General features: G+C 57.0%; 7 protein-coding genes across 7 annotated transcripts; 2 read left to right on the top strand and 5 right to left on the bottom strand.

The window, feature by feature from the left end:
* Positions 1 to 169: 169 nt before the first annotated feature.
* Positions 170 to 755, bottom strand: MFIFM68171_00115 (uncharacterized protein; the record flags this gene model as incomplete). The annotated part of the gene is made up of 2 exons (XM_071055537.1): positions 170 to 563; positions 637 to 755. 2 exons carry the CDS (start codon positions 753 to 755, stop codon positions 170 to 172), a joined length of 513 nt encoding a protein of 170 aa, XP_070911638.1.
* Positions 756 to 1989: 1234 nt separating this feature from the next.
* On the top strand, positions 1990 to 4159 carry ZRT1_1 (high-affinity Zn(2+) transporter zrt1; the record flags this gene model as incomplete). Its single annotated transcript, XM_071055536.1, has 7 exons — positions 1990 to 2270; positions 2329 to 2463; positions 2548 to 2652; positions 2702 to 2821; positions 2873 to 3101; positions 3156 to 3438; positions 3507 to 4159. 7 exons carry the CDS (start codon positions 1990 to 1992, stop codon positions 4157 to 4159), a joined length of 1806 nt encoding a protein of 601 aa, XP_070911637.1.
* A 1807-nt stretch (positions 4160 to 5966) lies between these two features.
* MFIFM68171_00113 (All development altered-3) lies at positions 5967 to 9084 on the bottom strand (the record flags this gene model as incomplete). The annotated part of the gene is made up of 4 exons (XM_071055535.1): positions 5967 to 7799; positions 7850 to 8212; positions 8269 to 8805; positions 8866 to 9084. The coding sequence occupies 4 exons, from the start codon at positions 9082 to 9084 to the stop codon at positions 5967 to 5969; spliced, it is 2952 nt and encodes a 983-aa protein (XP_070911636.1).
* A 1125-nt stretch (positions 9085 to 10209) lies between these two features.
* Positions 10210 to 10794, bottom strand: MFIFM68171_00112 (Nudix hydrolase domain-containing protein; the record flags this gene model as incomplete). The annotated part of the gene is made up of 3 exons (XM_071055534.1): positions 10210 to 10356; positions 10427 to 10629; positions 10695 to 10794. 3 exons carry the CDS (start codon positions 10792 to 10794, stop codon positions 10210 to 10212), a joined length of 450 nt encoding a protein of 149 aa, XP_070911635.1.
* Positions 10795 to 14422: 3628 nt separating this feature from the next.
* On the bottom strand, positions 14423 to 17512 carry MFIFM68171_00111 (F-box protein PpaB; the record flags this gene model as incomplete). Its single annotated transcript, XM_071055533.1, has 1 exon — positions 14423 to 17512. One exon carries the CDS (start codon positions 17510 to 17512, stop codon positions 14423 to 14425), a length of 3090 nt encoding a protein of 1029 aa, XP_070911634.1.
* Positions 17513 to 20214: 2702 nt separating this feature from the next.
* Positions 20215 to 21313, top strand: MFIFM68171_00110 (Inhibitor of apoptosis-promoting Bax1-domain-containing protein; the record flags this gene model as incomplete). The annotated part of the gene is made up of 2 exons (XM_071055532.1): positions 20215 to 20774; positions 20830 to 21313. The coding sequence occupies 2 exons, from the start codon at positions 20215 to 20217 to the stop codon at positions 21311 to 21313; spliced, it is 1044 nt and encodes a 347-aa protein (XP_070911633.1).
* Positions 21314 to 21675: 362 nt separating this feature from the next.
* On the bottom strand, positions 21676 to 22421 carry mxr1 (Peptide methionine sulfoxide reductase; the record flags this gene model as incomplete). The annotated part of the gene is made up of 2 exons (XM_071055531.1): positions 21676 to 22025; positions 22202 to 22421. The coding sequence occupies 2 exons, from the start codon at positions 22419 to 22421 to the stop codon at positions 21676 to 21678; spliced, it is 570 nt and encodes a 189-aa protein (XP_070911632.1).
* Positions 22422 to 22762: the final 341 nt, after the last annotated feature.

Genomic DNA, 22762 nt, shown 5'->3' with positions numbered 1-22762 from the left:
GCATGGCCAGTCGAGCCAACATGCCTGCTAGTCTCGGAGATGAGGAGCATGACTCGGGTAGATGAGAGCTGGGGTATCCTTGAGACTCCAAGATACTAATCACAATTCCCGGCCAAGTGACGTGGCACGAGTCACCACCTAGTGCGCATCATCTTGATAAGACAATCCTTCACAGAGCCATGGCGGCGACAGCGACCAGGCCGGCGAGGGCCATGCCGGTGGCTTCATGACGGGCCGCTCCGCCTGTTGGCGTGCTCGAAGTCGTCACGGCGCCGGCGCCCCCAGTGGGAGTGGAAGAAGTGCCGGGACCGGACAGGGTCTCGGTGACATGGCCTTCGCAATGCCAATGGTCGCCGTGAGGCTCACAGCCGAAGGACTCGGTGGGGCTGGGCCCGAGGCTGCCGGTACCCGGCGCGTCGGTGTGGTCTTCATCGTCCTCATCACCGGCGGATGAAGTCGTGGTGAGCGCAGGGGCACTGGTAATCGCCGTGTCGGTGCCACCGGTAGTAGCAGTGGTTGTGACGCCAGTTGGCTGAGTTGTCACTCGAGGGCCCTCACAGTCCCTTAACATGAGATGTTAGTCTCGCTCTAGCATTCATAATGATTACCGGCAAACGAGCATCGGATGGCGCCTACCAGTGGTCGTTATGAGGCACGCAGCCCACCGACTCGGTCGGGGACGGGCCGGGGTCTTCCTGTGCCAACGCGGCCGAGAGAAGGCCCAGGAAGAGAGCAGCGTAAGTGACAGCCTTCATTTTGATTCTCCGAGAATGATGCTCATAGATAAGAGTGACCAATCGACGTGAGAGCGGGCCGGAGCGAGAGCGGAGGGAGAAAACAGACATGAACGGAAAGGTCGGCCATGATATATATATGACATAACGCAACGTAAAGTGGCTCACCAACCAGCCAACTCGCCCCCACGAAGGGCGGCCCAAAATAGGGCCCGCTTCCGTCCGTCATGGAAAGCTGAACTGCGCCGTAAACGGTATTGATGGGTGCCAATGCCAAGAGACCGAAGCACGGGTTAAGCAGCCTGTTTTAGCCTGGAAGCCCGGCCACGTTGGAGCATAGTCGGTTAGGTATTCCTGTTCAGTCGATCAGATGTGCGTGCCTGCCCCCGGATCGGGACTCGGGAGTGAGGGCTGCGGGCGGTGGTTGGCAGCGGTTTGGGCTGGGCCAAGTTAAAGTTCCTCGCTTCCACTGTTTGGGCCGGTCGGTCGCGGAAACGGCAACCAGGACAGGCGGCGGCACGGGTGGAGCAGACCAGGCCTGAGGCCGGCGAGCAGTCGTCAAGGTTCTCAGCCTAGGCGGGCCATCAAGGTGCCCGGCACAAGATTGCGCGCGTTCTGGGCGGCCAAGGGGCCAATCAGATGTTGGAGAATTATTTTCTTCACCCCGGATCAAGGCCAGCACTCGGCCACTTTCCACTTTCATGCGGGAATCGCGGCGTGGCCTTCATTGGACTCGAGTCGAGTCAAGCTCTATCCACCGGGTGCCTACCTAGGGTTCCCACCGCCACCACCACCACCACCACCACCACCACCACCACCAGTCCACCATTACCAACCTGCTGCCAGTCGGACCCTGCCGAGCCGAGTTTTGCTACCATCTGCCTCTACTTCTCTCGCCAGACCCCCCCTTCCCATCTGTCGACAGACATATCCGGAATCCTACTGCTACCTGTGTGGCGCGACACTGAGAAGCCCTGGATGCTGCGCTCCTCCGACCCGACTTGGAATTGCCGCGCTGCGTCGTCCCTCTCCCCCGATCCCTCCCCGGCTTTGCAGTCAAGGCACCCCCACCCCCGAGGAGAAGCGCATAAAGCCACAATCAGTGTGTCTCGGACCCGAATTGGCACCTGAGAGTAGCCTTGTCGGGCCTTCACGGATACCTTGACCTACCTTATATTGCGCCTTGCTCCCGTGTCGGCCCCGCTGCCGCTGGATTCCTCGACGCTTGTCCCGCCCGACTCGTCTTGCACACGCCATGCTCCGGCTCCAGCCTGCTTTCCGGGCAGCAGCCATCTATGGCCTACTAACGGCCCCGTTCGTGGACCCGGTCTTGGCCTCCGTCTCTCCGCTCGAGCATCGGGCGCCGCACGTGAATCCTACCCCCTCCGATCCCTCGCCGGCCACCATCACTGCCGTGTCCGAGTGTCATCTCCACGGAACCGTGCAATACTGCCAAGCAGGGACCACTGAGTTTAGGATATCAGGCTCTGTCACTGCCTCATCCTACACCGACTGCCACAATCATGACGCCGATACGTAAGTCACATCATGCCGTCCTCGCTGAGTATTCGACTAAACAAGGCCATTATCGTAGCTTCTGTATGGCGCCGACCGGCGAGGTGCAGATCATCGCCGCTCAAGCAGCCCCCATCACACCAACTCCCACCCAGTCGGCTCCGGCAATGAGCGTAACCGCCGTGTCGGACTGCCATCTGCACAGCTCATCACTGTGAGTAGCCTGACGACTCCATTCGTGCTCTGCCTTTTGAAGTTTTGATGAAGCAGATGCTGAGATTTTTTTTTTTTTCTCAAGCGCCTGTATGGCTGGTGCAACTGAGTACTATGTGCACACAACCGTCACAGCAACACAGGATATCCCTCCGGCCTTCACTGGGTGTCACGCCCATGGCTCTGAGACGTATGTGATGCCCGATTTCCGTTAAGAAATCATTGCTGACGCCCTCTAGCTTCTGTGTAACCCCAGAGGGTGACGATGTGGAAATCTCGCTTGCGTCCGAGGAATCGGGTCAAGACCACGAGGAGGAAGAATCGGGCGAGCAAAACTGCCACTTTCATGCCGGCGTTGAGTAAGTCACCCTCGGAACATGCCACAGACCCGTAGCCCTAACTGGCGACAGGCACTGCACAGGCCATTCGGGCGAAGAGGGTCAGCGAAATTGCTCCCGGGTCGAACGAGACTACAACATCCGTCTCCGCATCGGCCTCCTGTTTGTCATGCTAGTCACCAGCTCCATCGGCGTCTTTAGCCCTATCATCATGTCCTCCTTCGTCTCGCCCAAGAATGTTGTCTTCACCATCCTCAGGCAATTCGGCACCGGCGTCATCATCTCGACCGCGTTTGTCCATGTGAGTTTGTCCAACGCCCAGCATGGCTTACACGACTGACCAATGGCGTGACAGCTCTATACACACGCGAACCTCATGTTTCAAAACGAGTGCCTCGGCGAGCTCTCTTACGAAGCCACAACGGCGGGGATTCTCATGGCCGGCATCTTCCTGTCGTTTCTGGTCGAGTACCTCGGAAACCGGCTCATTCAATGGCACGAAGCCAAGTCGCCCAGCGCGAGCGTCGAGTCGGCCTCACAGGCACACGGACACGGACACGGGCATATCTCAGTCTCCACCCGGACCGACCTGGTCAACATCTCTGTCCTCGAAGCCGGCATCATCTTCCACTCCCTCCGTAAGTTCGCAGTCGATGGTATCAACCAAGTAGCCATCGATCCGGCCCGGCTAACCCGCACCGCTCAGTAATCGGCCTCACGCTCGTCGTAGCAGGCGACTCCTTCTTCCTCACCCTCTTCGTCGTGATCGTCTTCCACCAAATGTTCGAGGGGCTCGCCCTCGGCACGCGCATCGCCGCGCTCGGCCGGCCCTGCCCGACGACCGCTCCAGCGACCCTCAGCCACTCGCACGGCCACGCAATCGAAGCCAAAACAACGACGACGACAACAACAACAACAACAGCACCCCCCGTTGCGCCCGCCGACCCGTCCGCCGAAGGCAAGCACACCCACGACGAGTCCAACAGCACGCACACCAGCGCCGCGTCCTCTTCCTCCTCCTCCTCATCAGGGAGCGTCCTCGCGGGGTCGCACGTGCCGATGCGGAAGAAGGTGGGGCTGGCGGCGGCGTTCGCGCTGGTGACGCCGCTGGGGATGGCGATCGGGATCGGGGCGCTGCACAACTTCAACGGCAACGACCCGGCGACGGTCATCGCCATCGGCACGCTCGACGCGCTGTCGGCGGGCATCCTGGTGTGGGTGGGCGTGGTCGAGATGTGGGCGCACGACTGGATGCTCGGCGGCGAGCTGACGCGCGCCGGCCCGCTCCGCACGTCGCTCGGCCTGACCGCGCTCGTGGCCGGCATGGCGATTATGAGTCTGCTGGGGAAGTGGGCTTGATTGGGGGGTTTGCCCGTTGGGGAACTGGAAGCGGGGGGTTTGTTCTTTGCGGTGGTTTGGTTTGGGTTTGACCACGGGCATTCTCAGTGGCGTTTGGGGCACATTCGGGCTCGTGGAAGGCGGTTTGGTTCGGTGTTTTCGGCGTATCCACATGTGGAAATGGTCGAAAGATACCTTCAGGTAATCTATACTATCAATGGTATGACGCTTGTGTTGGGAACCACAGCAGTGGTATTTGTAACGCTGACGACGACGAACGGAATGAAACTATTGATATTGTACATTAATTACAATTTCACCTACCCTGGTGATGGCCTCCCATCTAGGAGCGGAATGAAACTATTGGTACATTCATTACAACCTCACCCACCTGTGATGACGGCCTCCCACCTAGGAACGGAGTGGCGCTTCAAACCAGACACACTCTGAATCCCCTATCCCCGCTACCTACACCCCACTCCAGGCTAAGCGTATTTACACTGCAGCGGCTATAGCCAAGGATTGCGGTTATGTGGTATGGATCGTAGGCAAAGATCCATCCATTGGATTGGACCTGCGTCCGCAACCGCTCACACCAAGACGGCCACCAGTTGCCTTACACCAGGGAAGTGCCTACTCTCAGTTGTTTCGAGTGCACAGATATCAGACAGCTCAGGCGGGCCGTTCCAGTTTTCGGCTGCTCAATTTGACTATAATAGCCCTCTTTCAGCGCTGCACCTCATCTCACCCTCTTTTCCACGACCAAACCACTACCAGCTCAGCCCTCAGTTTTGCCACCAACTTGCTATCACCGACTGGGATGTTCTTCTCGCGCCTCTTATGTTTCCCCGTTGGTTATGCTAAAGGAGCGAGCGACGGGTAGCGGTGACTCGAGACGGCGGCGACGGTGAGGCAGTCAGAAAAGGTCGGTGGGGTCATACTTCCTCTGCTAACAGGCACTGACAAGGTCTGGCTCCCGTGTCGCGATTAAGTAGATACAGGCTTCCAACCATCCTCCTCCACCATCGAGATACCAAGGCGGCAAGGCACGCCGGACCTTCCTCGAGCAAGTCGAACAAATCCCCAGGAGTGAGCTGTTATGGAGTGGGAGGGTAAAGGCGCGCTTATACCGAACCAGGTGATCCCAGGGCACCATTTTGTTCTCCTCATCTGTGCTGTTGTTCTCTTCAGCTGATACAAGAGTGTATAACGTTGACAATGGAGGAAGAATAGGACTCTTTGGAATAGGAGCATCTTCTTGGAGTATACTCGTGAATGCGTAGTCATTTTTAAAATCTTCACCTTCAAAAAAGGCTATAAAATTCTGCAAATTATAGAATTTCTATTTCGTTTGCGTAGAACCGGCTATTCTACTAGGCTAGGGTAAGCTACACAAACGATGGGGGGCAGGACTTTTCCAGTAGCACTGGTTTCGACGGTGATGACGGGTTAGGTCTAGAATTGAGAAAACAAGAAAATCCGAGAACTGTAACCTGAGCTCTGGCCGGGTGTGTCATTTATTCCAGGAGCTTCAACAATCACGAAATGCCCCGTCGATAAATCCTACGGGACTCGTCATGCAAGGAACGTTCGGATTCGGATCGGGAAAGGGGCGGCAAAGGAAGACACAGCCAACATTTTGCGGGAATGAAACAATACATTTAATGTCTATAGTTGCGGGTATCGATCGTACCTCGTAGCATAAATTCATTAATCACTAGGCGATACAACCATTGCATGACAGCCACCCATTTTTCCGACCAAAACACCATAATGAACTATCTCCCGCCAATACGCATTACCCACCCCCTTAATACTACCATTCGACTCAAAGCCCAGGTCCCCATGTGCTCCCAACCCTTCCACCGTTCGCCTCCATCTCATACCTTCCTAAACTCTCTTGCCACGTCTGCCAGTCAAAACCTTCATCCACGTTCATGTCCATGTCGTCGGTCGTCATATTCGGCATGCGAAGGAAATCGGGCGACCCACTGGCCGGCCACAGCCACGACGGGAGATTGTCGTCGTTCTGCGGCGTTTGTACCATGGTATGTTGCGGTGTTTGCTGCTGCATATGGGCCGCGGTGCCCATTCCGGCAGGCGTCCCGCCCATATGGAGCCCAGCGTGTGCGGTAAGTGGTGTGCTCGGATTAAAGCCCAGGCTGCTGTCCACTCGCGAGACGTCTCCGACCGGATACCCGAAGAGGGAGGCGCGCGCCATTTCGGGCCCATCTGCGGGAAACAATGCCGCGAAATCGGTCGAGACAAAGGTCGGGCTGGTCATGGCTGCGTCGAGGTACTCCATCAGCTCCGGTTTAACAAAGTCTACGTTAGATCCCGCATGAAGGCCGTCTACAGCCATGCCCTGGTGTGTGCCATGACTTCCTTGCACTTGCAATGGCGGGGGATGTTGCTGCTGCTGCTGCTGCTGTTCCTGTTGAGGCTTCTCGGCTGAATCTGGAGTTGGCGCCGGCGCATTGACCAGCTTGCGCCAGCGCTCCAGCACGATTAGGGCGTTCGGAATCGCGGCGAAGCTGGTCGGTGAGCCTGCAGCACGATCCTGGGTGTCGAGTTCCCGTGCGGCCTGTGGATCTGCCCGCAGCCGTGCGATCTCGGCTTCGCGATGTTTTTTCACCTTGAGGTACAGCTTCCGCAGCGGCACCCAAACAGCGTGATGGCTTGCCAGCTTCTCCAAATCGGCGGGCTTGGGGTCGGAGAAGGTCAAGTTGAGCGCGGCCCAGGCGCGCTCGGATTTGGGGCCCCATGGCCGATGCGAAGCTTCGATCAGGGTGTAAGCCAGGGCGTGCCAATGGCTCCAGGTCTGGAACAGCCAGCGCCAATGCCTGCATCGCGAGTCGGTGTTCAATATATGGGTGTATTCAAACACTTCGAGGGCTGAGTTGAATAGGCGAGCTCGCACCTCTTCCGAGAGGTACTCATTGCCCGGCCCCGGGAACAGGACGGGTTGATAGATGACCAGCGTCATCTTGGCGACAATGACGCGGGTGAGATTGGATGCCACCCAGAACATGGGGTTCGAGTTGTCCTTCAGCAACCGATCCTTGACCCTCCTGTGCAGATCAGTGAGCAACGCTTCGCGCTCCTCTAGCGATTTCCCCGCGTCGCGGGGGCAGCTGAGCGTCATGTCGGACGACGCAGTGTGCAACCGCCTCGATAGAGCGCAAATCTCGTATCGTATGAGTGAGAAGGCCATGTCCGTGGTGCCCTCTCTCGGTTCGGGAAGATCTTGGGTCTCTTCGGAGATGTCGTTGTCGTTGATATTAAGGGGGAGCTGCGTATCGAAAGTTCCGTCGACAATCATGAAGTCGGTCCCTTGGTCCTCGGCAGACCGGAGGTCGAGGACGCACACGGCCCAGAAGACCCGCCGCCTCATCTCGATCTCGAAGGGGGTCAGGTTGGGGAAGTGAGTCCCGTCGCGATGAAGCCCCAGCGCCTGGCTCATGCGGATGACGAGGGCGGTAAGGGACCAGACGAATCTCGTGTCGTCGTGCCGGCGGACGAGCACGAGAAAGAGCAAGAAGGCCTGTACCACTGTGATATCGGGTTTGGTGAGAAACTCAGCCTTTGCTAACGCCTGTTCGAGCGCGAATCGGTATTGTTGGATGAGGACGGATTTCTCGGCGTTAAAGTTGAGCTTGACCTGCAGTGGTGTTAGGAGATGCCGTGACCCGTGGAGAAGCGGAAACATACTTCATCTTCCTCCAGCGAAGTGATGGAGGCGTAATAGATGGAAAACATCAACGCCTCCATGGGAGGGGTGAGGTTGTCCATGTTGTGGCGAAGATCTTTTATCACCTTGCTCATGGAGGGCACGTGGATGACTTTGAGGATGGGGTCCACGTTCTCCTGGTAGACCTGCCATATGAAAGGAATCTGGGATGGCAAGGGGTGCAAGGACTTGAGGTCGACATCGGCGGAGCGGTATCCGAGGATGAAGGATTGGTGGTCTATCAAGTTCTTGTCGTTCTCGGTGGATTCGGGCGTGGCCTCCAGGTCTGACTCTTCGGATTCTTCGTCGGTGAGGTGCTGTGACTCCTTTCGTAGCTCATCCAGCTACTGCCATGTCAACATTGCACAGACGCGGCGCTCAAACGCGGATATCGGCCTACCTCATCGTTGATGGACGACCAGAGCCCACTGCTAACATAGCGTGTGACTCCTTTCTCGCCAAGTACCAGCCTACCAAATTGCTTGTGCACGTCGGGCGAGGCTTTCCGCAGCGAGTCGGGCTCCGACAGAGTCCCTGACCCCGGCCTTCCCGACAACCGCGGCCCTCCGGCACCGGGCCCGCTGGTTGGTGAATCGTGGCTGTGGCCGCCGCCACTAGCAGGACTCGCGGCATAAAATGCGGAGCCAAGACGCCCGCCAATGGTGTGGTCATCTCTCCCAGCTTCGGGCGAGGTAGCAGTGCTGTAGGGTTGGCGCACAGTTTCCACTTCGATCTGGCCGCTCAGCTCCTCGACGATTCCCTCCAGCTTGCGCAGTCGTTTCATCAGCTCCAACTCGCGCTCGCTAGACGGTTGCTTCGCCGGCGCATTGGGGTCCTTCGGCCGGGGACGGCGGGGTGCCCTGCCCGGGGCTGGGAAGATGCATGGGATCTGGGCTCGACGGCAATTCGAGCATGGCATGTGTTTGTCGCACCGGACCTTTTGTTTGTCAGCAAACCTTTTCCTGTGGGCAGGCAGGCAGGAGACAAGGTAGGCTACCTTTCTTCTCCTACACGTCACGCAGCTGCGAGGATTCAAGGCGGCCGAAGCCACGGCCGTGGGAGAATAAACGGAGGCACCGGGCGGGGGGTGGCGCGCGAGGGCCAGAATCTGCTGGGCGTCGTAGCCATCCTGGGCACTCGTCATCGACGCAGTCTCGGTCCTCGGGCTCTCTTCCGGCGCGGGGTCTCGCGCGCTTGTAATTCCTTCCCCGGTCATGGTGGCGGACGTGGGAGACACGGCGGGTGTTCGACGGGGGTTTCAATTGCAGCATTCAATGCCGCATCAGATTGCTGGCGCTGGCGGGGTCGGATAGCCGCGGGCGCTGCGGTGCCGGACGCATTAGAAGGCTTCCCTATCCTTGAGGGGCACGAATCCAGTCTCCCTAGGCGATTGTTCGTTGACTGCAAAGCTCACTCAACTCCAGCGCTTCGGGCACACTATCCGCGATCAGCTTTGTTTCGCTGCTGGTGACGAGAAAAGGGTAAAGACTGACAGCTGCTAAAAAGATTTGGTGGGGTATCTGCCGTTTGACGCCAAGAAAACGAGTGGCCAATGCTCCACCGGTTGAGGCCCCAAAGCTGCAGCGCGCAGCATCTTGGTCTGCAAAGTCCTGCCAAGGAGTCCATTGGGCCGGTGGTCCAGACCTCATGACCTGAACAGGCCGTCTTGGGGCGACATTTCTGTCAGCATCCGAGGGATGTCTGAGTAATCGTCCTGGCGATCATTCTGCTCGCAACTACATAGTACGTCGAGGCCGGATCGAGTTTTTAAAAGACATACCGATGCCGGGAATACACACCGCACCACCGGGATAATGGATCCTCCAGTGCAGATGGATGTTGGCGCCAGAAGTATCTGGTGCATTGTTTGTTGGAGACGCGACTTGCTGCAACAACTTCTTGTATTGTCTACGTATAGTTATGGAGTCTCTTAGCTTTGATACAATACCATACCTGCCTGTCTGAGGCATCTAAAAAAAACGGTAGGACAAAGCCATGTTCTCTGAATGGTTCCAGTATTCTTGGCCGAGTGCTCGGCGCTCGGGAGCAAGTTCGGCTGCCCCGCTATCCAAGCCCCCTAGTCGGAGACCCCAACTCGCCGTTGCGGGTCGACAATCTCTTTGTTGAGGACAGAGGATCGAAGCAGTGGAGCACCCCGAGATGCATCCGCCGTGAAATTGGCCCATCAGTGATTAGGTTCGACAATGCACCCAGTCCTACACTAGGTATCCCTCCGAGCCGCTTCGCCAATCCGTCAATCTTTTTCAGTGGAAGAAATCGATTTCATTGGTCCGTGTAGCTGCACTGCGAAGAGAGCGAGCAGCAAGTGGCAATGCAGTGCCTAGACCAGCGACTCAATATCGGGGTAATCCCTAAGCAGATTGATAATAGGCAGGAAAAACTTTTGGTCTCCGCTCTCAGCGATAACGGCCCTGACGTCAGACCACGACTTCCAGCACCAGGACTCGCACTTTTCGGGCTCCATGACCTGTGCCGACAAAGCTTAGTTGATTGCCCGCTAGCGGCAGCAGGTGTTAATAACATGGGGATGAACATACCTTTGGTTCCTGTGTCTCATCAACTCTCTGGCACAGAACGAACAACGTGACATAATGTTTTGATGCCGAGAAAACGTCGTTCGTGACGGCGACAAGCTTCTCGGCACGAACAACGAGGCCTGTCTCCTCCAGTGTCTCGCGCTCGGCGCACACAAGGTAGCTCTCTCCCATTTCAAGATGTCCCCCGGGGAACTGCCATTGGCCTGAGTCGAATGTCAGCGTGGATGGAAAGCGACAGGTCAATGGTGAGGAAACGGGGAAATCTCACCGGCTCCAATTCCTTTTCGAACGCCCATTACCAGTCTTCCCTGCGCATCCTTTACAAGGGCTGCGACTCCGACCCGGACAGCAGGGCTTGGTATCGTCATACTGTGCGATTCTCGGTCCCTTGCAGACGGTAACTAAATTGAGTTCATGAATCGATCGAGCAGACGTAGCCAGCTGGCTAGGCCTATTGCGGTGCGCGGGGTTGACGCGCCACAATTGTGGAAGTGGGCCATTTTAGCACGTGCACCCCAATCCGAGGCCCCTGCTCAGCACCAAGATTTGCCCGTCGAGATGTTTCCCGACTTTTTTTTTTTTTTTTTTTTTTTTGTTATATACTCACTACAGGTACTATGGCCCGACCCGATCAATTATATGGAAACCGAGGCACGGGCCTAGCAAAGAGGTAAGAAGAAGGATGAGGCGAGAAGCAAGAGGGGGATAAGGAGGAGAGGGAGAAAGAAACGGAGGATGAGTTCTCAGCTCTATATTATTATTATCATTGCTCCGCTCTACCCCTAAAGTCTGCCGGTCCTTCGCTATATAATCTCGGCTCTATACTCTTTATCTGTGATCTTTATAAACGGATAGCGGTTCTTTGGAATGGTCATAACCTCTATTGGTTTCCTGACCGTCAACGCTCTAGTGTTGGCGCAACCCGACCAGACCGCTTCTACTTTTTTCTTTTACAATATGTTAATCAGAAGGGTACGACTAGAGAAGACTCTGATGGGAGCGTCGTCTATTGAGGTAGGATTGTCGGTTTAAGTATATCAATTTTGAATTGACGTCATCACCGTCTCCAGTCTAGTGAAGGTGTTGGATTGGCCACGTGACAAGCCAGCTCACTGCCGTCTTAGTCGACCACGACAGGAGCCTCGCCCGGCTTAATCGCCCACAGTCTCAAACCAATACAAATCGCATCATCACTGCCCGCACCGCAGGGCGTTTTCCACCCAGATCGCGATGGAGGATCAATGCCTCCCTGGGGTGGTGATTGGGGGGCTAATTGACCAGACCTGCCGTAACGCTGGTAGACACGGTCCGAGACACATCAGCCAGGCGGAGTTCCTGCGTTTCCTTCGCGCTCGGTTGGCCAAAGACCGAGGGCCTGATGCGGATTCTACCCCGTTGTACTTGTCCGGGTCTATTGGGTTGCTCTTCAAGGTTCGACTGTCAGCTTACGGGTGTACGCTTGTTGCTACAGGCGTAGAGACGGGAACCTCGGGCGTCTGTTGCATGAGAAGGACATTTACGGCCAGATGCACCGTGTGCAGGGAAACCACGTCCCTTTGTGCCTTGGCCTGATAGATCTGGTTCTGCCATACTATTTTGATGGCCGTGAGTTTGAGCACTTCCTGCATCTTAGCTGGGCCGGGCAGCCCTTGTTCAGGTGCATCAACAAGATCAACAAGACATTCGCCATAGATCTGACAACCAAGGCCTATACCGAACTTCATCGGCTGCAGATCCTCCATGTCGACGCAGAGCCTCGCAACATATTGTACGACGCAGTCGGCGGGACTCTTCTGGCTATAGATTTTGAGCGGGCAGAGTTTCGCGGCCGCCAACCTCTCGGCCCAATTTGCCCGAACGGCCAAGCTCGAAAGAGGAAGTCCGGTTTTATGGTGCAGAAGCAAGGAAAAGACGACTTCACGGAGGAACTGCAATTCCGTCGTCGAATGCGTTTCGAGGTGTTTCGTGATACTCTGCCAAGTGGCTTGAGACCATCAATGAACAGCTCGGACCGGCATAGTCCGATAAAGCAGCATGCTAAAGGTTCATCTGTTATACACCTCGCCAAACTCCCCCGCTACGTAGTTTAGCAGTTAGAATGGGTTTCGTTATAACGTATAGTCTAAAAGTCCTCCTCGTAGCAATTCACTCTACCCCCAAATCCAAAAGGGTCCGGCCCGGTTGACGACAGCGAAATCAGCGTGGCTTGACAGGCACTTTAGTCGGGGCCGCCGTAATGGCTTTGGCCTGGGCTCGCCCAGAAATCGTTCAACATATGCACGCATACGTTACATCATCAGACAGAGACCAAGACACGAAAGAACGCTCACCGAGTTGTATTGAATCCCTCGTCTTCGTCATCCGGCTCAGCCGCGGCTGCCGATCATGCCGGTACTGCTACGTAGCACCTCCCTACAAAGTCATTTAGGCCCCGCTATACTGTCACTTATCACCTATACATCCGCTTTAGCTTCCGTTTGTACGATCGTACGCCATGAGAATTCCAATATGACCTATGCCCTTGCAAGTGGTCCAAATGTAGCCTGCTAAAAACCACCTTGCCGATATAGTCTGTCTATACACTTAATCATCTTTACGGAAGTTGCCAATGACTTAAACGAAGGTGACCGAGAGAGCGTAACCCGACTTGCACTAACCTTTGTTTGTTGGCAAGGAGAGATTGATGATGCAAAAGCGGCTATCGGCCTTACAGCTAATGCCGCCGGATACGTCTGGAAAATGTGGGTTGCCCTTTACCCAATATAGGTACCTAGTAGCAACTTAACTACTACGCCTTGCAAATACCGCTAGGAGGAGGGCTGTAAGCTCGTTCAGTTAACTAGGAATAAGATTTGCAACGGCGTTGGTAGAACTAGTGGTTACAAGGTATTGCTAGGATCATACTACGGTGAGAGTTGGGAAACGGAGTTAGGAATCGGTTTAGTAAGAAACTAAGCGTGTACGAGGCCTACCGTTTTAATTCTTAGAAACTGTTTTAGAAACGTGACCGAAGTGTGCTTCAAGAAGATGCTTTTATTCGAAAAGAATCTTATTCTTCCTCCATTGCCAACGTTACCCACTCATGTATTAGTTGAAGAGAACAACAGGCGTCCTGGGATCCCCTGGTTTATAAGCACACCCTCACAACCCCCCCCCCCCCCCCCCCCCCTCTCCATTACAGCCTACTTCTGAGGATTTGTTCGATTTCCTCAAGAAGATCCGGCGTGTTTTGCCGTCTAGGTAACTCGATTGTTGAAGCTCCTGAAATAAAATGACACACCCCGAGCTCGAATTACAGTTCTCGGCTTCTCTCGTTTTCTCAATATAAATCTCACAATCTTGGTCCGTTGCGTCTTGCTTCATGATCAACATGTAGCCCTATGAGAATCGCAACAGAAAACTTACATTTTCTGCAGGGCTGGAGGAAGAACCTGGGGCATGGCCGGCCCTGCTGCAGAGCACAGTGCGAGGGATTGGAGAGAAGAAAAAGAAAGGGTACTAGAATTTTACTCTGGCCAATGAAGCGGGCGAAGTCATAAGAAGCGGCGGCAAACGGTGTACGGGTTTGCATTAGCGAGACTTCTCAGAAGAAGACACTTGTTAAACATTGCTGGGCAAATTCTTTCCCCCCTTTTCCCTTGTTTTCATGGCCTTCTCTTCCTCTACCGCTCATCTCTGAGCTTGTAGTGATACAGTAGCGAGTACCGACAAGGGAAATCCTTTTTAACGTTATACCCAGCATTTGTGAGCCTGTGAATAACAGGAAGCCACATATTTCCAGAATGACATTACACACAACCTGAAGAGACGCGCCGTTTCTAATGTTTTGTCGTATCTATCTTGCATGTACATCAGCGTAGCTGGCATCAAAGACCCATCCCGTGCCAGTCTTTGTAAATCATTAGGTAGTTACATGTGAATCATAAACATAAAATTATCAGTCATCATCAACTTCCACGTACATGCAGTATCATCCCGGGGGGCCCTCTTCCCCCGTCATCTCAGCCCACCATCCTCCCCTTTCTCCACCACAAACCTCACCGGCTTCCTCGTGCGCCGGATGGGTGCCCCTCGTGGCGGTATCACGGGCTTCATGATGGGGCCCGGACCCAGGGGCCTCATCGTAGCCATGGCCCTCGTCGACATGCCAACGCCACCGCCGACGCCGCCGGGCCCAATCTTGCCGCCTTGCGCCTGCGCTTGCGCCATCTTGACGCCAGCAGCCTGAGCAAGCCGTCTTTCCCTGGCCCTTTCCTCACCCCTCTCATCGAACCCCCACCGCTCCACGCCGCCGCCGAGCAGCCAGCCGCCCAGGTTCTTGCACTGGCTCACGTCAAGCCACTCCAGCCTGCCGCAGCCCTCGAGCACGTTCTCGACGCCGTTGCCCGTCACCCTGACACAACCCCGGACGCTCAGGCCCCTCAGCTCGTTCAGGTGCAGGGCGACGCAGCCGAGGCTGGCGTCGCTGACGGCGCTGCCGCAGAAGGCCATGCGGAGCTCGCGGAGCAGCGGCAGGCCCAGCGCCACCATCTCGGTGGCGCGGTCCGACAGCGCGCAGCAGAAGCTCAGGTCCAGGTGCGTCAGGTTCTTGGCGGCGCTCGCGAGCGCCTCGACCGAGTGGTCCGACAGGTACGTGCAGTCGGCCAGGCACAGGTGCGTCAGCCGGCTGAAGCGGTGCGCCGCCCACGACTGGAACCCCATGTCGGTGATGGAGGTGCAGCGCGTGAGCGAGAGCGACTGCAGCCGGTCCGAGGCGTGCGCCGCAAAGTGCGCCATCGAGCGGTCCGTGATGTGCTTGCAGTACGAGAGATTCAGGCGGCAGAGGCGGGGGCAGCCGATGACGGTGCCCGGCGGGGGAGGGGCCGGCGCGGGTTGTGTTTGTTGGTGTTGTTGATGTTGGGACCTCTGCTGGTGCGGAGAGCCGCTCCGTCGCTTGGCGAGAGAGTTCGAGATGACAACGTTCTTGGACGGTTCGCGGGACGGCGGCGGTTCGGGGACGACCCACCCGACTACTCTCGCGAGTAGATTGTCCCCCACCTTCCGGCAGTTGCTCCAGTCGATCTCCTCCAGCCCCTTCGCGCACTCGCTCATCTCCAGAATCTGCCCGGCAGACACGTCCCACACGCTCTTCATCTTCCAGACCTTGATGTTCTTGCCGCACGACTTCCAGAGCGCTTGGAACCCCTCGTCCGTGATGTGGAAGCAGTTGCTAATGTCCATCTCGACCGCACGTGTGCCAATGAAGGGCGCCAAGATGTTGACCAAGGACCAGTCCGTCACTTTCCCGTTGAACGGACCAAGATCGATGTGCGTGCAGAGCTCGGGGCTCACGGTTAAGAGCTGGCGCCAATTCTTGCAGACCGCCCGCAGGCGGATCAACTCGAGTAAATCTAGATGCTGAAAGACGGCGACCCAGATGTGGTCGGGAAAGGCTGGTTCCTTCCTTCCGTCATCCGACTCGGGGGTCGGGGAGAATATGCGGGCCCGTTTGGACGGCAGGGGCGGAGTGCCAGGGGACACTGGCGAGAGCAGTGGAGGCGTCAGCGCCAAGGGCTGCATTTTCATCGTCCCTACGATGGCGCTGGAATCCGTCTGCGGGACGGGTGGAGCGAGAGAATTGCGTCGTCTGTTGCGGAGGTTCTCCATGTCGACACTCAGGAACGGATCTGGGTCCGAGGGCTGGCGTGTCTCGGGTTGATCGTCCGTGGGCGAGGTGGGTTTCGAGACGGTGGTGAATGTGACTATTGGGAGGGCAGGTTGAGTCTCTGGCATCATTGGCCGCCTGTCATCTGGCAACGCCTCTGCATCCCCCATCTCCACGTCTTCACCGGCAGCTTGATAGCGCTTCCTAGCCGTTTCCTCGACTTGAAACTTAATCTCGGGCGGGCATCGTTTCCAAAGCTCCTCGAGGGCCTCTCCACCTATCATGAGGCACTCGACAGCCGTAATTGACCGCACCGTGGCGGTTCTCCCCTCGGAAAGACCGAGACTCGACACCTCGCCAAAGTATTGCCCTTGCTTTAACCTTGGGCGTGAATAGGTTGATCTTGTCGTCCTCCTCAGGCTGGTCGGGCTCGGCGGCTCGTGCACAACCTCTGCCTCCCCGCGGACTATGAAGAAGATCTCGTTGCCGGGGCTGCCCTGACGCACAATGTCGGTGAATGGCGAGTAGGATCTAGGCTGAGCGCTGAGACCGAGGAAATGCAGAATATCGGACGGTAGCGTCGAAAATAGGGGCAACTCTTTGAGCGTCTTGCGGACATTGACGTAGCCGCTCCCGAGGGCGCTTCCGCTGACTGCCGGGTCCTCGATCGCGCCCGGGCTTGGCGACTTGCGCTTCTTATTGTTGACGACACCCCCGTCCCTAATGACGCCTACATCCCCCGTGCTCACCTCGCCCGGCGCGGCCTCGCGCGCCAGCTTCGAGGCGCTGGTGTCCGGAAGCTTGCTGACCGACCCATCTTCTTGGCGCTTCTTCTTGAGAATGGCCAGTCTTTCTTGCGCCTCCTGGCGGATCGCCTTCTCCATGTCCGGGTACTTAGGCAACTCGGCGTGGAGGTCCTCCTTCTTGAGCACGACCAGCAGGCATTTTGTCCTCGCCACGATGGTCGCCGTCCTTGGCATGTCCATGAGCACGCCGATCTCGCCGAAAAAGGCACCCGGTTTAAGCTCGGCATAGACGGCCTCGCCGTCGCGAGAGGTGACGGCGACGACGCCGCGGACCAGCCAGTACATCGCCTTCGCGTCGTCTCCCTCGGTGAGTATGTGGTCGTGGGCGGAATGGATCTGGGGCCTCAGATGGGCGCCAATGGCTGCGAGGAAGTCGTCGGGCGCAGACATGAAGAGGGGAAAGGATCGGATGCGGTCGACGAGGTCAAGGGGCATGTCGGGAATGGTCGAAGCCGTCAGCGGCGAGGGGCGCATGGGCCGCGCCGGGTTCGTCTCGACGTTGAACGACCTGAGGACTGACGACACCGAGTCACGCGGCTGCTGTCCCGCCTGGGAAGCCGCGCCATGCTGCGCATGGTGGTGGGCCAGGGCCCGGTAAGGCGAGGCCGGCGGAGGCGGAGTCCGGTTGCGTCGCATCGCGTCTCGAGCCGGTCGGGAGGAATGCCTCCCAGATGCCGAAGGCCTACTGTGCCTGGCGAAACCTGCTGGAACGTTCCGGCGACTCCAATCCAGCTTAGCGGTGATATTAGGGCCGGGAATGACGTCTCTCGTCCCGCTGTCCCGTATAGTGTGGAGGAACCGGCTAGATCGAGATTAGGCGGGAACCCTCTCATGCTATAGCCACGCAACGCGACGCAACGGTTTCCCCACGCAGGAACACCAGACACGGACGGCTTGGCGAACCAAATTTATGCTCTCCGCGTCTGTTCTTTTTGCTCGTCCGCCTGCACCAGGTGTGGGGAAGGGGATCGCCTGGCCACGGAGGAATTGGAGAAGATTGTTTCCTTCGCGGCCGCTCCGCCGACGGTAATCAGCTCACAGGTGTTCGCGGTCGGAAAAGCGTAGGGCAAGATCGTCTTTGTGTTTGGCGCTGCGCAACGAGGCGTTAGGCAGAGGCGCTGGTTCGTTTCGATCTCGCCGGTGCAGACAAGCCCACGGAGAGGACTACAAACACTTGGGCGTTCGAGGTAAATGACGTCTATTAGCAGAACGTGGTCAGCCTTAACGGCTCGCTTGTTGACTAGACTGTTCTCGGGCATCGCTTACATGGTGTGGACGAGTTGAAACGCCCAGGCGCGCCGTGGAAAGACGGATTCGGAGATGCTTTTTGGAGTGTGGGGTAATAGGTCGGGAAGAATAGTTCGGGAAGATCAGCCGACGAGGCGGACACGTTTGGCTGAAGCGCTGAGATGCTGAGAGCACGCGGGAGTGGTGCACGATGGAGGAATTGCCGGTAGCACTCCCGGGCTGAGGTGGCGCGTCGGACAGCGTTTGGAGCCGCGCACCTGCGAGATGTCTGGCGGTCACAAAGTCCAGTCGTTCAGCAAATGTGCAGTGTCACCGCCATCATTTACGTCGCACGTAACAAGGCAACCTTAGCACACGACGGCTGGGCCGGAAGGCATGTCGCATGGCGGAAAATGCATGGGCATTGCGACAACAGGTAACAGATCAGATCGGGGGTTTTGCTGCTAAACAAAGGAGGCTTGCGGTATGCGCGACCTTAGGTAATCGCCCCTGAAAACTGTGCTGTGGTATCGAAATTCCGTCCGGTATCTCAGCCCGTTACGGTCATGTCGATGTAATGATTTGAGTGTGTGGGGACCAGCGCCCGGGCACGTTTTCCGGGGTGTCAAGAGGCGGGAGCAGGGAGCTCGGTGAGTCGCGGCCGAGCTCAAAAGTTCCGAGTGGCGCTAGGCCGGGGTGGGATGCGGGGCACGGAGCGGGAAGACCGTCGCAGCGCGCACAGTTCATATCGATGGCACTGTGCCGTCTCCCAAGCCAGAGAAATTAATGTCATGTACAATATCTTCGAAGCCGGGAATGACTCCAGGTAGCTAACGGCGCCAGATTGCCACAACAACTGTTGACCAGAGAATCAAGCCAGGGTTGACATTCGCGGAGAGGATGGGACATTTTTAGCAACAGAAGAGGGCTCGCGACCCATGCAGATTGATATCGGTGAGCTCTACTCTTGACAGGCCGTTAGGTGCTGCATGCGCAGCGGGTAATCTGTTCTGCTCGGCCCGCCCGTCAGAGTGCGGCATGGATGTACTGGCAGACGTAAACTGTCAAATCGCAGTCCATTTGCAGGGTGGCTTACATGGCTTGTTCCTCGCAGCTAGGCGTCAGCCACGCTGCATGGATGACAAGCCGCCTTTGGCGGTTGCTCTTCTCCGACAGAAAGACTCGGATAGCTCCAAAAGTCGTGTATTTTCATCCCAGGCCGCGTGAAGGCTTTGGTAGAGCAAATAAGCCCCGGCTTCGAGTTTGTTTCAGTTCCCCTGCCTAGTTGGCCCCTGGGCTGCCGGGGCCGGGGGAGTTTGGGGTTGGCAGCCCGCCACAGCCCTGCACAAGCACCCTTCGAGAAGGATTCTAGCGTTGGCCCCAGCGTCCAGTGGTGCAAGGCAATCTGCATGCCTTTGCTCCCGCCCGTCAATTCGCTGCCCAAGGTAGCCAACCATAACCGACTATGATAGCTCCCTGTCCTGAGCGCACTCCGGATAAAGTTGTGTCAAGGTGGCACGACATCTGCTGCAATGCGATTTGCACAACGCAGCCGGCCGAGGTTCCAGAGAGATATCCCAAGGTATCCCATGGGTTTCTAAATTGGTTGATCATTCTGTCATGGCCAGCGCTAAATCTGTGTAGAGGTTCCACATAGTCGTTCGGGCTGCCATCGTCTCATTTATCAATGTAGAACAAGTGCGGTTGAGCATAACATACTCGGATATGCCAAATAACCTCCCAAGTAGAGTTGTGAGCTCCCTTGTCGTTTCCCTGTGGTTCTACAGATTTGACGGTTCTACATAGTCACGTACATTACCTTACCTAAGGTCCTGCCCTGCCAGAACTTAGTGGAGGGTTCCGCGAAAGCCAGTGGCGAATATGCTTAGGGTTAGGGTCTCCAGTGAAGAGTCGGCTTTGGCGGGGTTGCTCGAAGCTTCCGAAAAGCTCGGGCCACGCCCGGAGTTAAGTGCCTTAGCTTAGCAATAAACGTCATTCGCTTTTTGCCTTCCACCGACAACACCTCCACGTCGAAAATCGACAAACCGATCATTACCTTCATTGCACCTGCTTTTTGTCGCCGGATCACTCGATCAAAGAAGCAGTCGACAATGTCGTTCACAATCACCATCCGCGCAGGCCCCGCGCGTCTCGCCTCCAGGGTGCCGCAGCTATCGACGGCCTCGACCTTCCGCGCGTTCCATCAGTCGGCTCCCAAGAACACCTTCTTCACTTCCAAGACGGCGCCGCTCGTCTTTCGCTCCAATGCGAAGACCTCCAGCAGCATTCTCTCTCGACTCCAGGGCGCCTCCCGCGGTTACCGAGCGCAATATGAGCAGGCCTACGATCCTGCCGCCCGCCGCGGGGAGCTGCTTCGCAAGTTGATGATTGGTGGTGCCATCTTCGGCGGCACTCTGGTTACCGTCAACGCTGTCTTCAACCGCGAGACCCGGGAAGATGGAGGCATGCCCCCGTATGAGCGGGCATACCTCAACAAGACGTTCATGCACACCGGCCTCGGCGTCGGCATCATCGGCTTGACGGCATACCAGATGATCCAGAGCGGCTTCGTCTATCGCATCATGGTAACAAACCCGTGGATCGTCGGCATCGGTGGACTCGCCCTCAGCATCGGCAGCATGATTGCCACCCGCTCCATTGAGCCCGACAAGTGAGTCTCCGCCCCCCCGCCAAGAACCGTGCAGCTTGCTAACCCGCCATTCCAGCTACATCCCCAAGTACGGCTGCTGGGCGCTCTTCAACGCCACCCAGGCGGCTCTCGTCGCTCCCTTGATGGCCATGGCGCCGCCTGCGCTGCTCGCCCGTGCCGGCCTCTACACCCTTGCGATGATGGGCAGCATCTCGTTCGTCGGTGCCACGGCTAAGCAAGACAAGTACCTCTACATTGGTGGTCCTCTCCTGGCCGGTGCCGCCATCGTAGCCGTCTCGGGCTTTGCGCCACTCGTCCTCCCCGCCACCGCGGTCCGCACTCTTGCTTTTACCGAGAACCTCTGGCTCTACGGCGGTCTGGCGGTGTTTGGCGGCTTCACGCTTTATGACGTCCAGAAGGTGCTGTACCACGCTAGGCTGGCGCAGCGCGGCGCTATCAAGGCCGATCCCGTCAACGAGAGCATCAGCCTCGAGCTCGACTTCCTCAACATCTTTGTGCGCATGGTCCAGATCCTGATGATGCAGCAGCGGAGGAAGTAAAAAGGCGCGGTGCCGGATAATGGGATTACGAGTATGGGGTGAATGGGATGGTGTGAAATGAGATAGGGTAACAGTGGGAACAAGCAATTCTCTACTCGGTGTGTTTATGTTATACCAAGGTCGCTTTGCATGGGAGAGGGAGTTGTAAGACGCCGGTAGCCCCGGCCACATGTATCACTTAGTGTCATCCCATACTAACATTTTAAAACCCAGAAAACCACCAAAAAAAATTATGAACTAGCTGCCTAGATCCGAAACGCCTCTTGTGATTGATAACCCACTACCAGGCTTGGAAGCGTTGCCATGACAGTGTTGAGTCAGCCCAGCCACACCCCCCTGACGCCCAAAACAGAGAACAACCGTCATTTCAAGTCGGGAAACGTCCTGAGATAATGGCTCGGGCACTCGTACCCGTAGGGGTTCTTGGTCAGGTACAGCTGGTGGTAGTCTTCGGCGTCCCACCACTGCTTGGCGGGCAGGATCTCGGTCACGATGCGGCCCTTCCACCACTGCTCGTTGGCCTTGCGCGTCACCTCCCTCGCCACCGCCTCCTGCTCGGGCGAGTGGTAGAAGATGCCGCTGCGGTACTGCGAGCCGCGGTCCGGGCCCTGCTGGTTGGGCGTGGTCGGGTCGTGCATGCGGTAGAAGAACTCGACGAGCTGCGCGTAGCTGAGCCGCGCCGGGTCGTAGATCAGCAACGTGGCTTCGGCGTCTGTCGGTACGTACACGCCAACACGGCATTGATCTCGTGTTAATAAGGGCTCGTGGGTTTTGAACCGGAAGACGGACGAGGGGAACGGTTGAGGAGAGAATGGGGGAGAACAAAAAAAAAAAAAAAAAAAAAAAAAAAAAGGAAGAAAATAAAACGGGGGGAGGGGGAGAACGCACGCCCTGTATTCCCGCTGCATACCGCCTTGTACGAGGGATCCGCCGTGTCCCCGCCTATGTAGCCCACCCGCGCATCGTACAGGCCCTTGTCGGCGAAGTGCTTCCGGTAGAGGTGCTCGACGCCCCAGAAGCAGCCCGCCGCGACCGTGGCTCGTTCGGCGCCTTCCGGGATGCTGACCGGGCCGGGCGCGGTCGATGTGCCCGAGGGGGAGATGCCCATCTTGGTGGACTGTGTGAAAGGTCGGATCAGGCGGCTGAGGAAGGATGGGAAAGAGGCCATGCGCGGTGTCCGAGGGAGTTGGCTGGAGGTAAAAGAATCGAGAGTACTCGCGACGATGGCGACGGAAATGGCGGGGAAGCGTACGATCAGATGAGAGCTATGGTGGGGAGAAGTGGACTTCTAGTTGTCTGGGGCAATTGCGACAGCTCGGAGCGGATTGCGTGCGCCGGAGTTGGTGTTCGCTGAACTGATAATCCAGGCGATAGGAAGAGGCATATGTAGTTGAGAAAATATCAGTCAAGTTCTGAATGCAGCAATCCGGATTTCTAAAGTACTGTCAA

This window comes from Madurella fahalii (assembly GCF_045866475.1).
Source record: "Madurella fahalii IFM 68171 DNA, scaffold_1, whole genome shotgun sequence".
Taxonomy (NCBI): Eukaryota; Fungi; Ascomycota; class Sordariomycetes; order Sordariales; genus Madurella; species Madurella fahalii.
The sequence above is the reverse complement of the archived record's forward strand: the minus strand, read 5'-3'. Positions and strand labels throughout refer to the sequence as shown.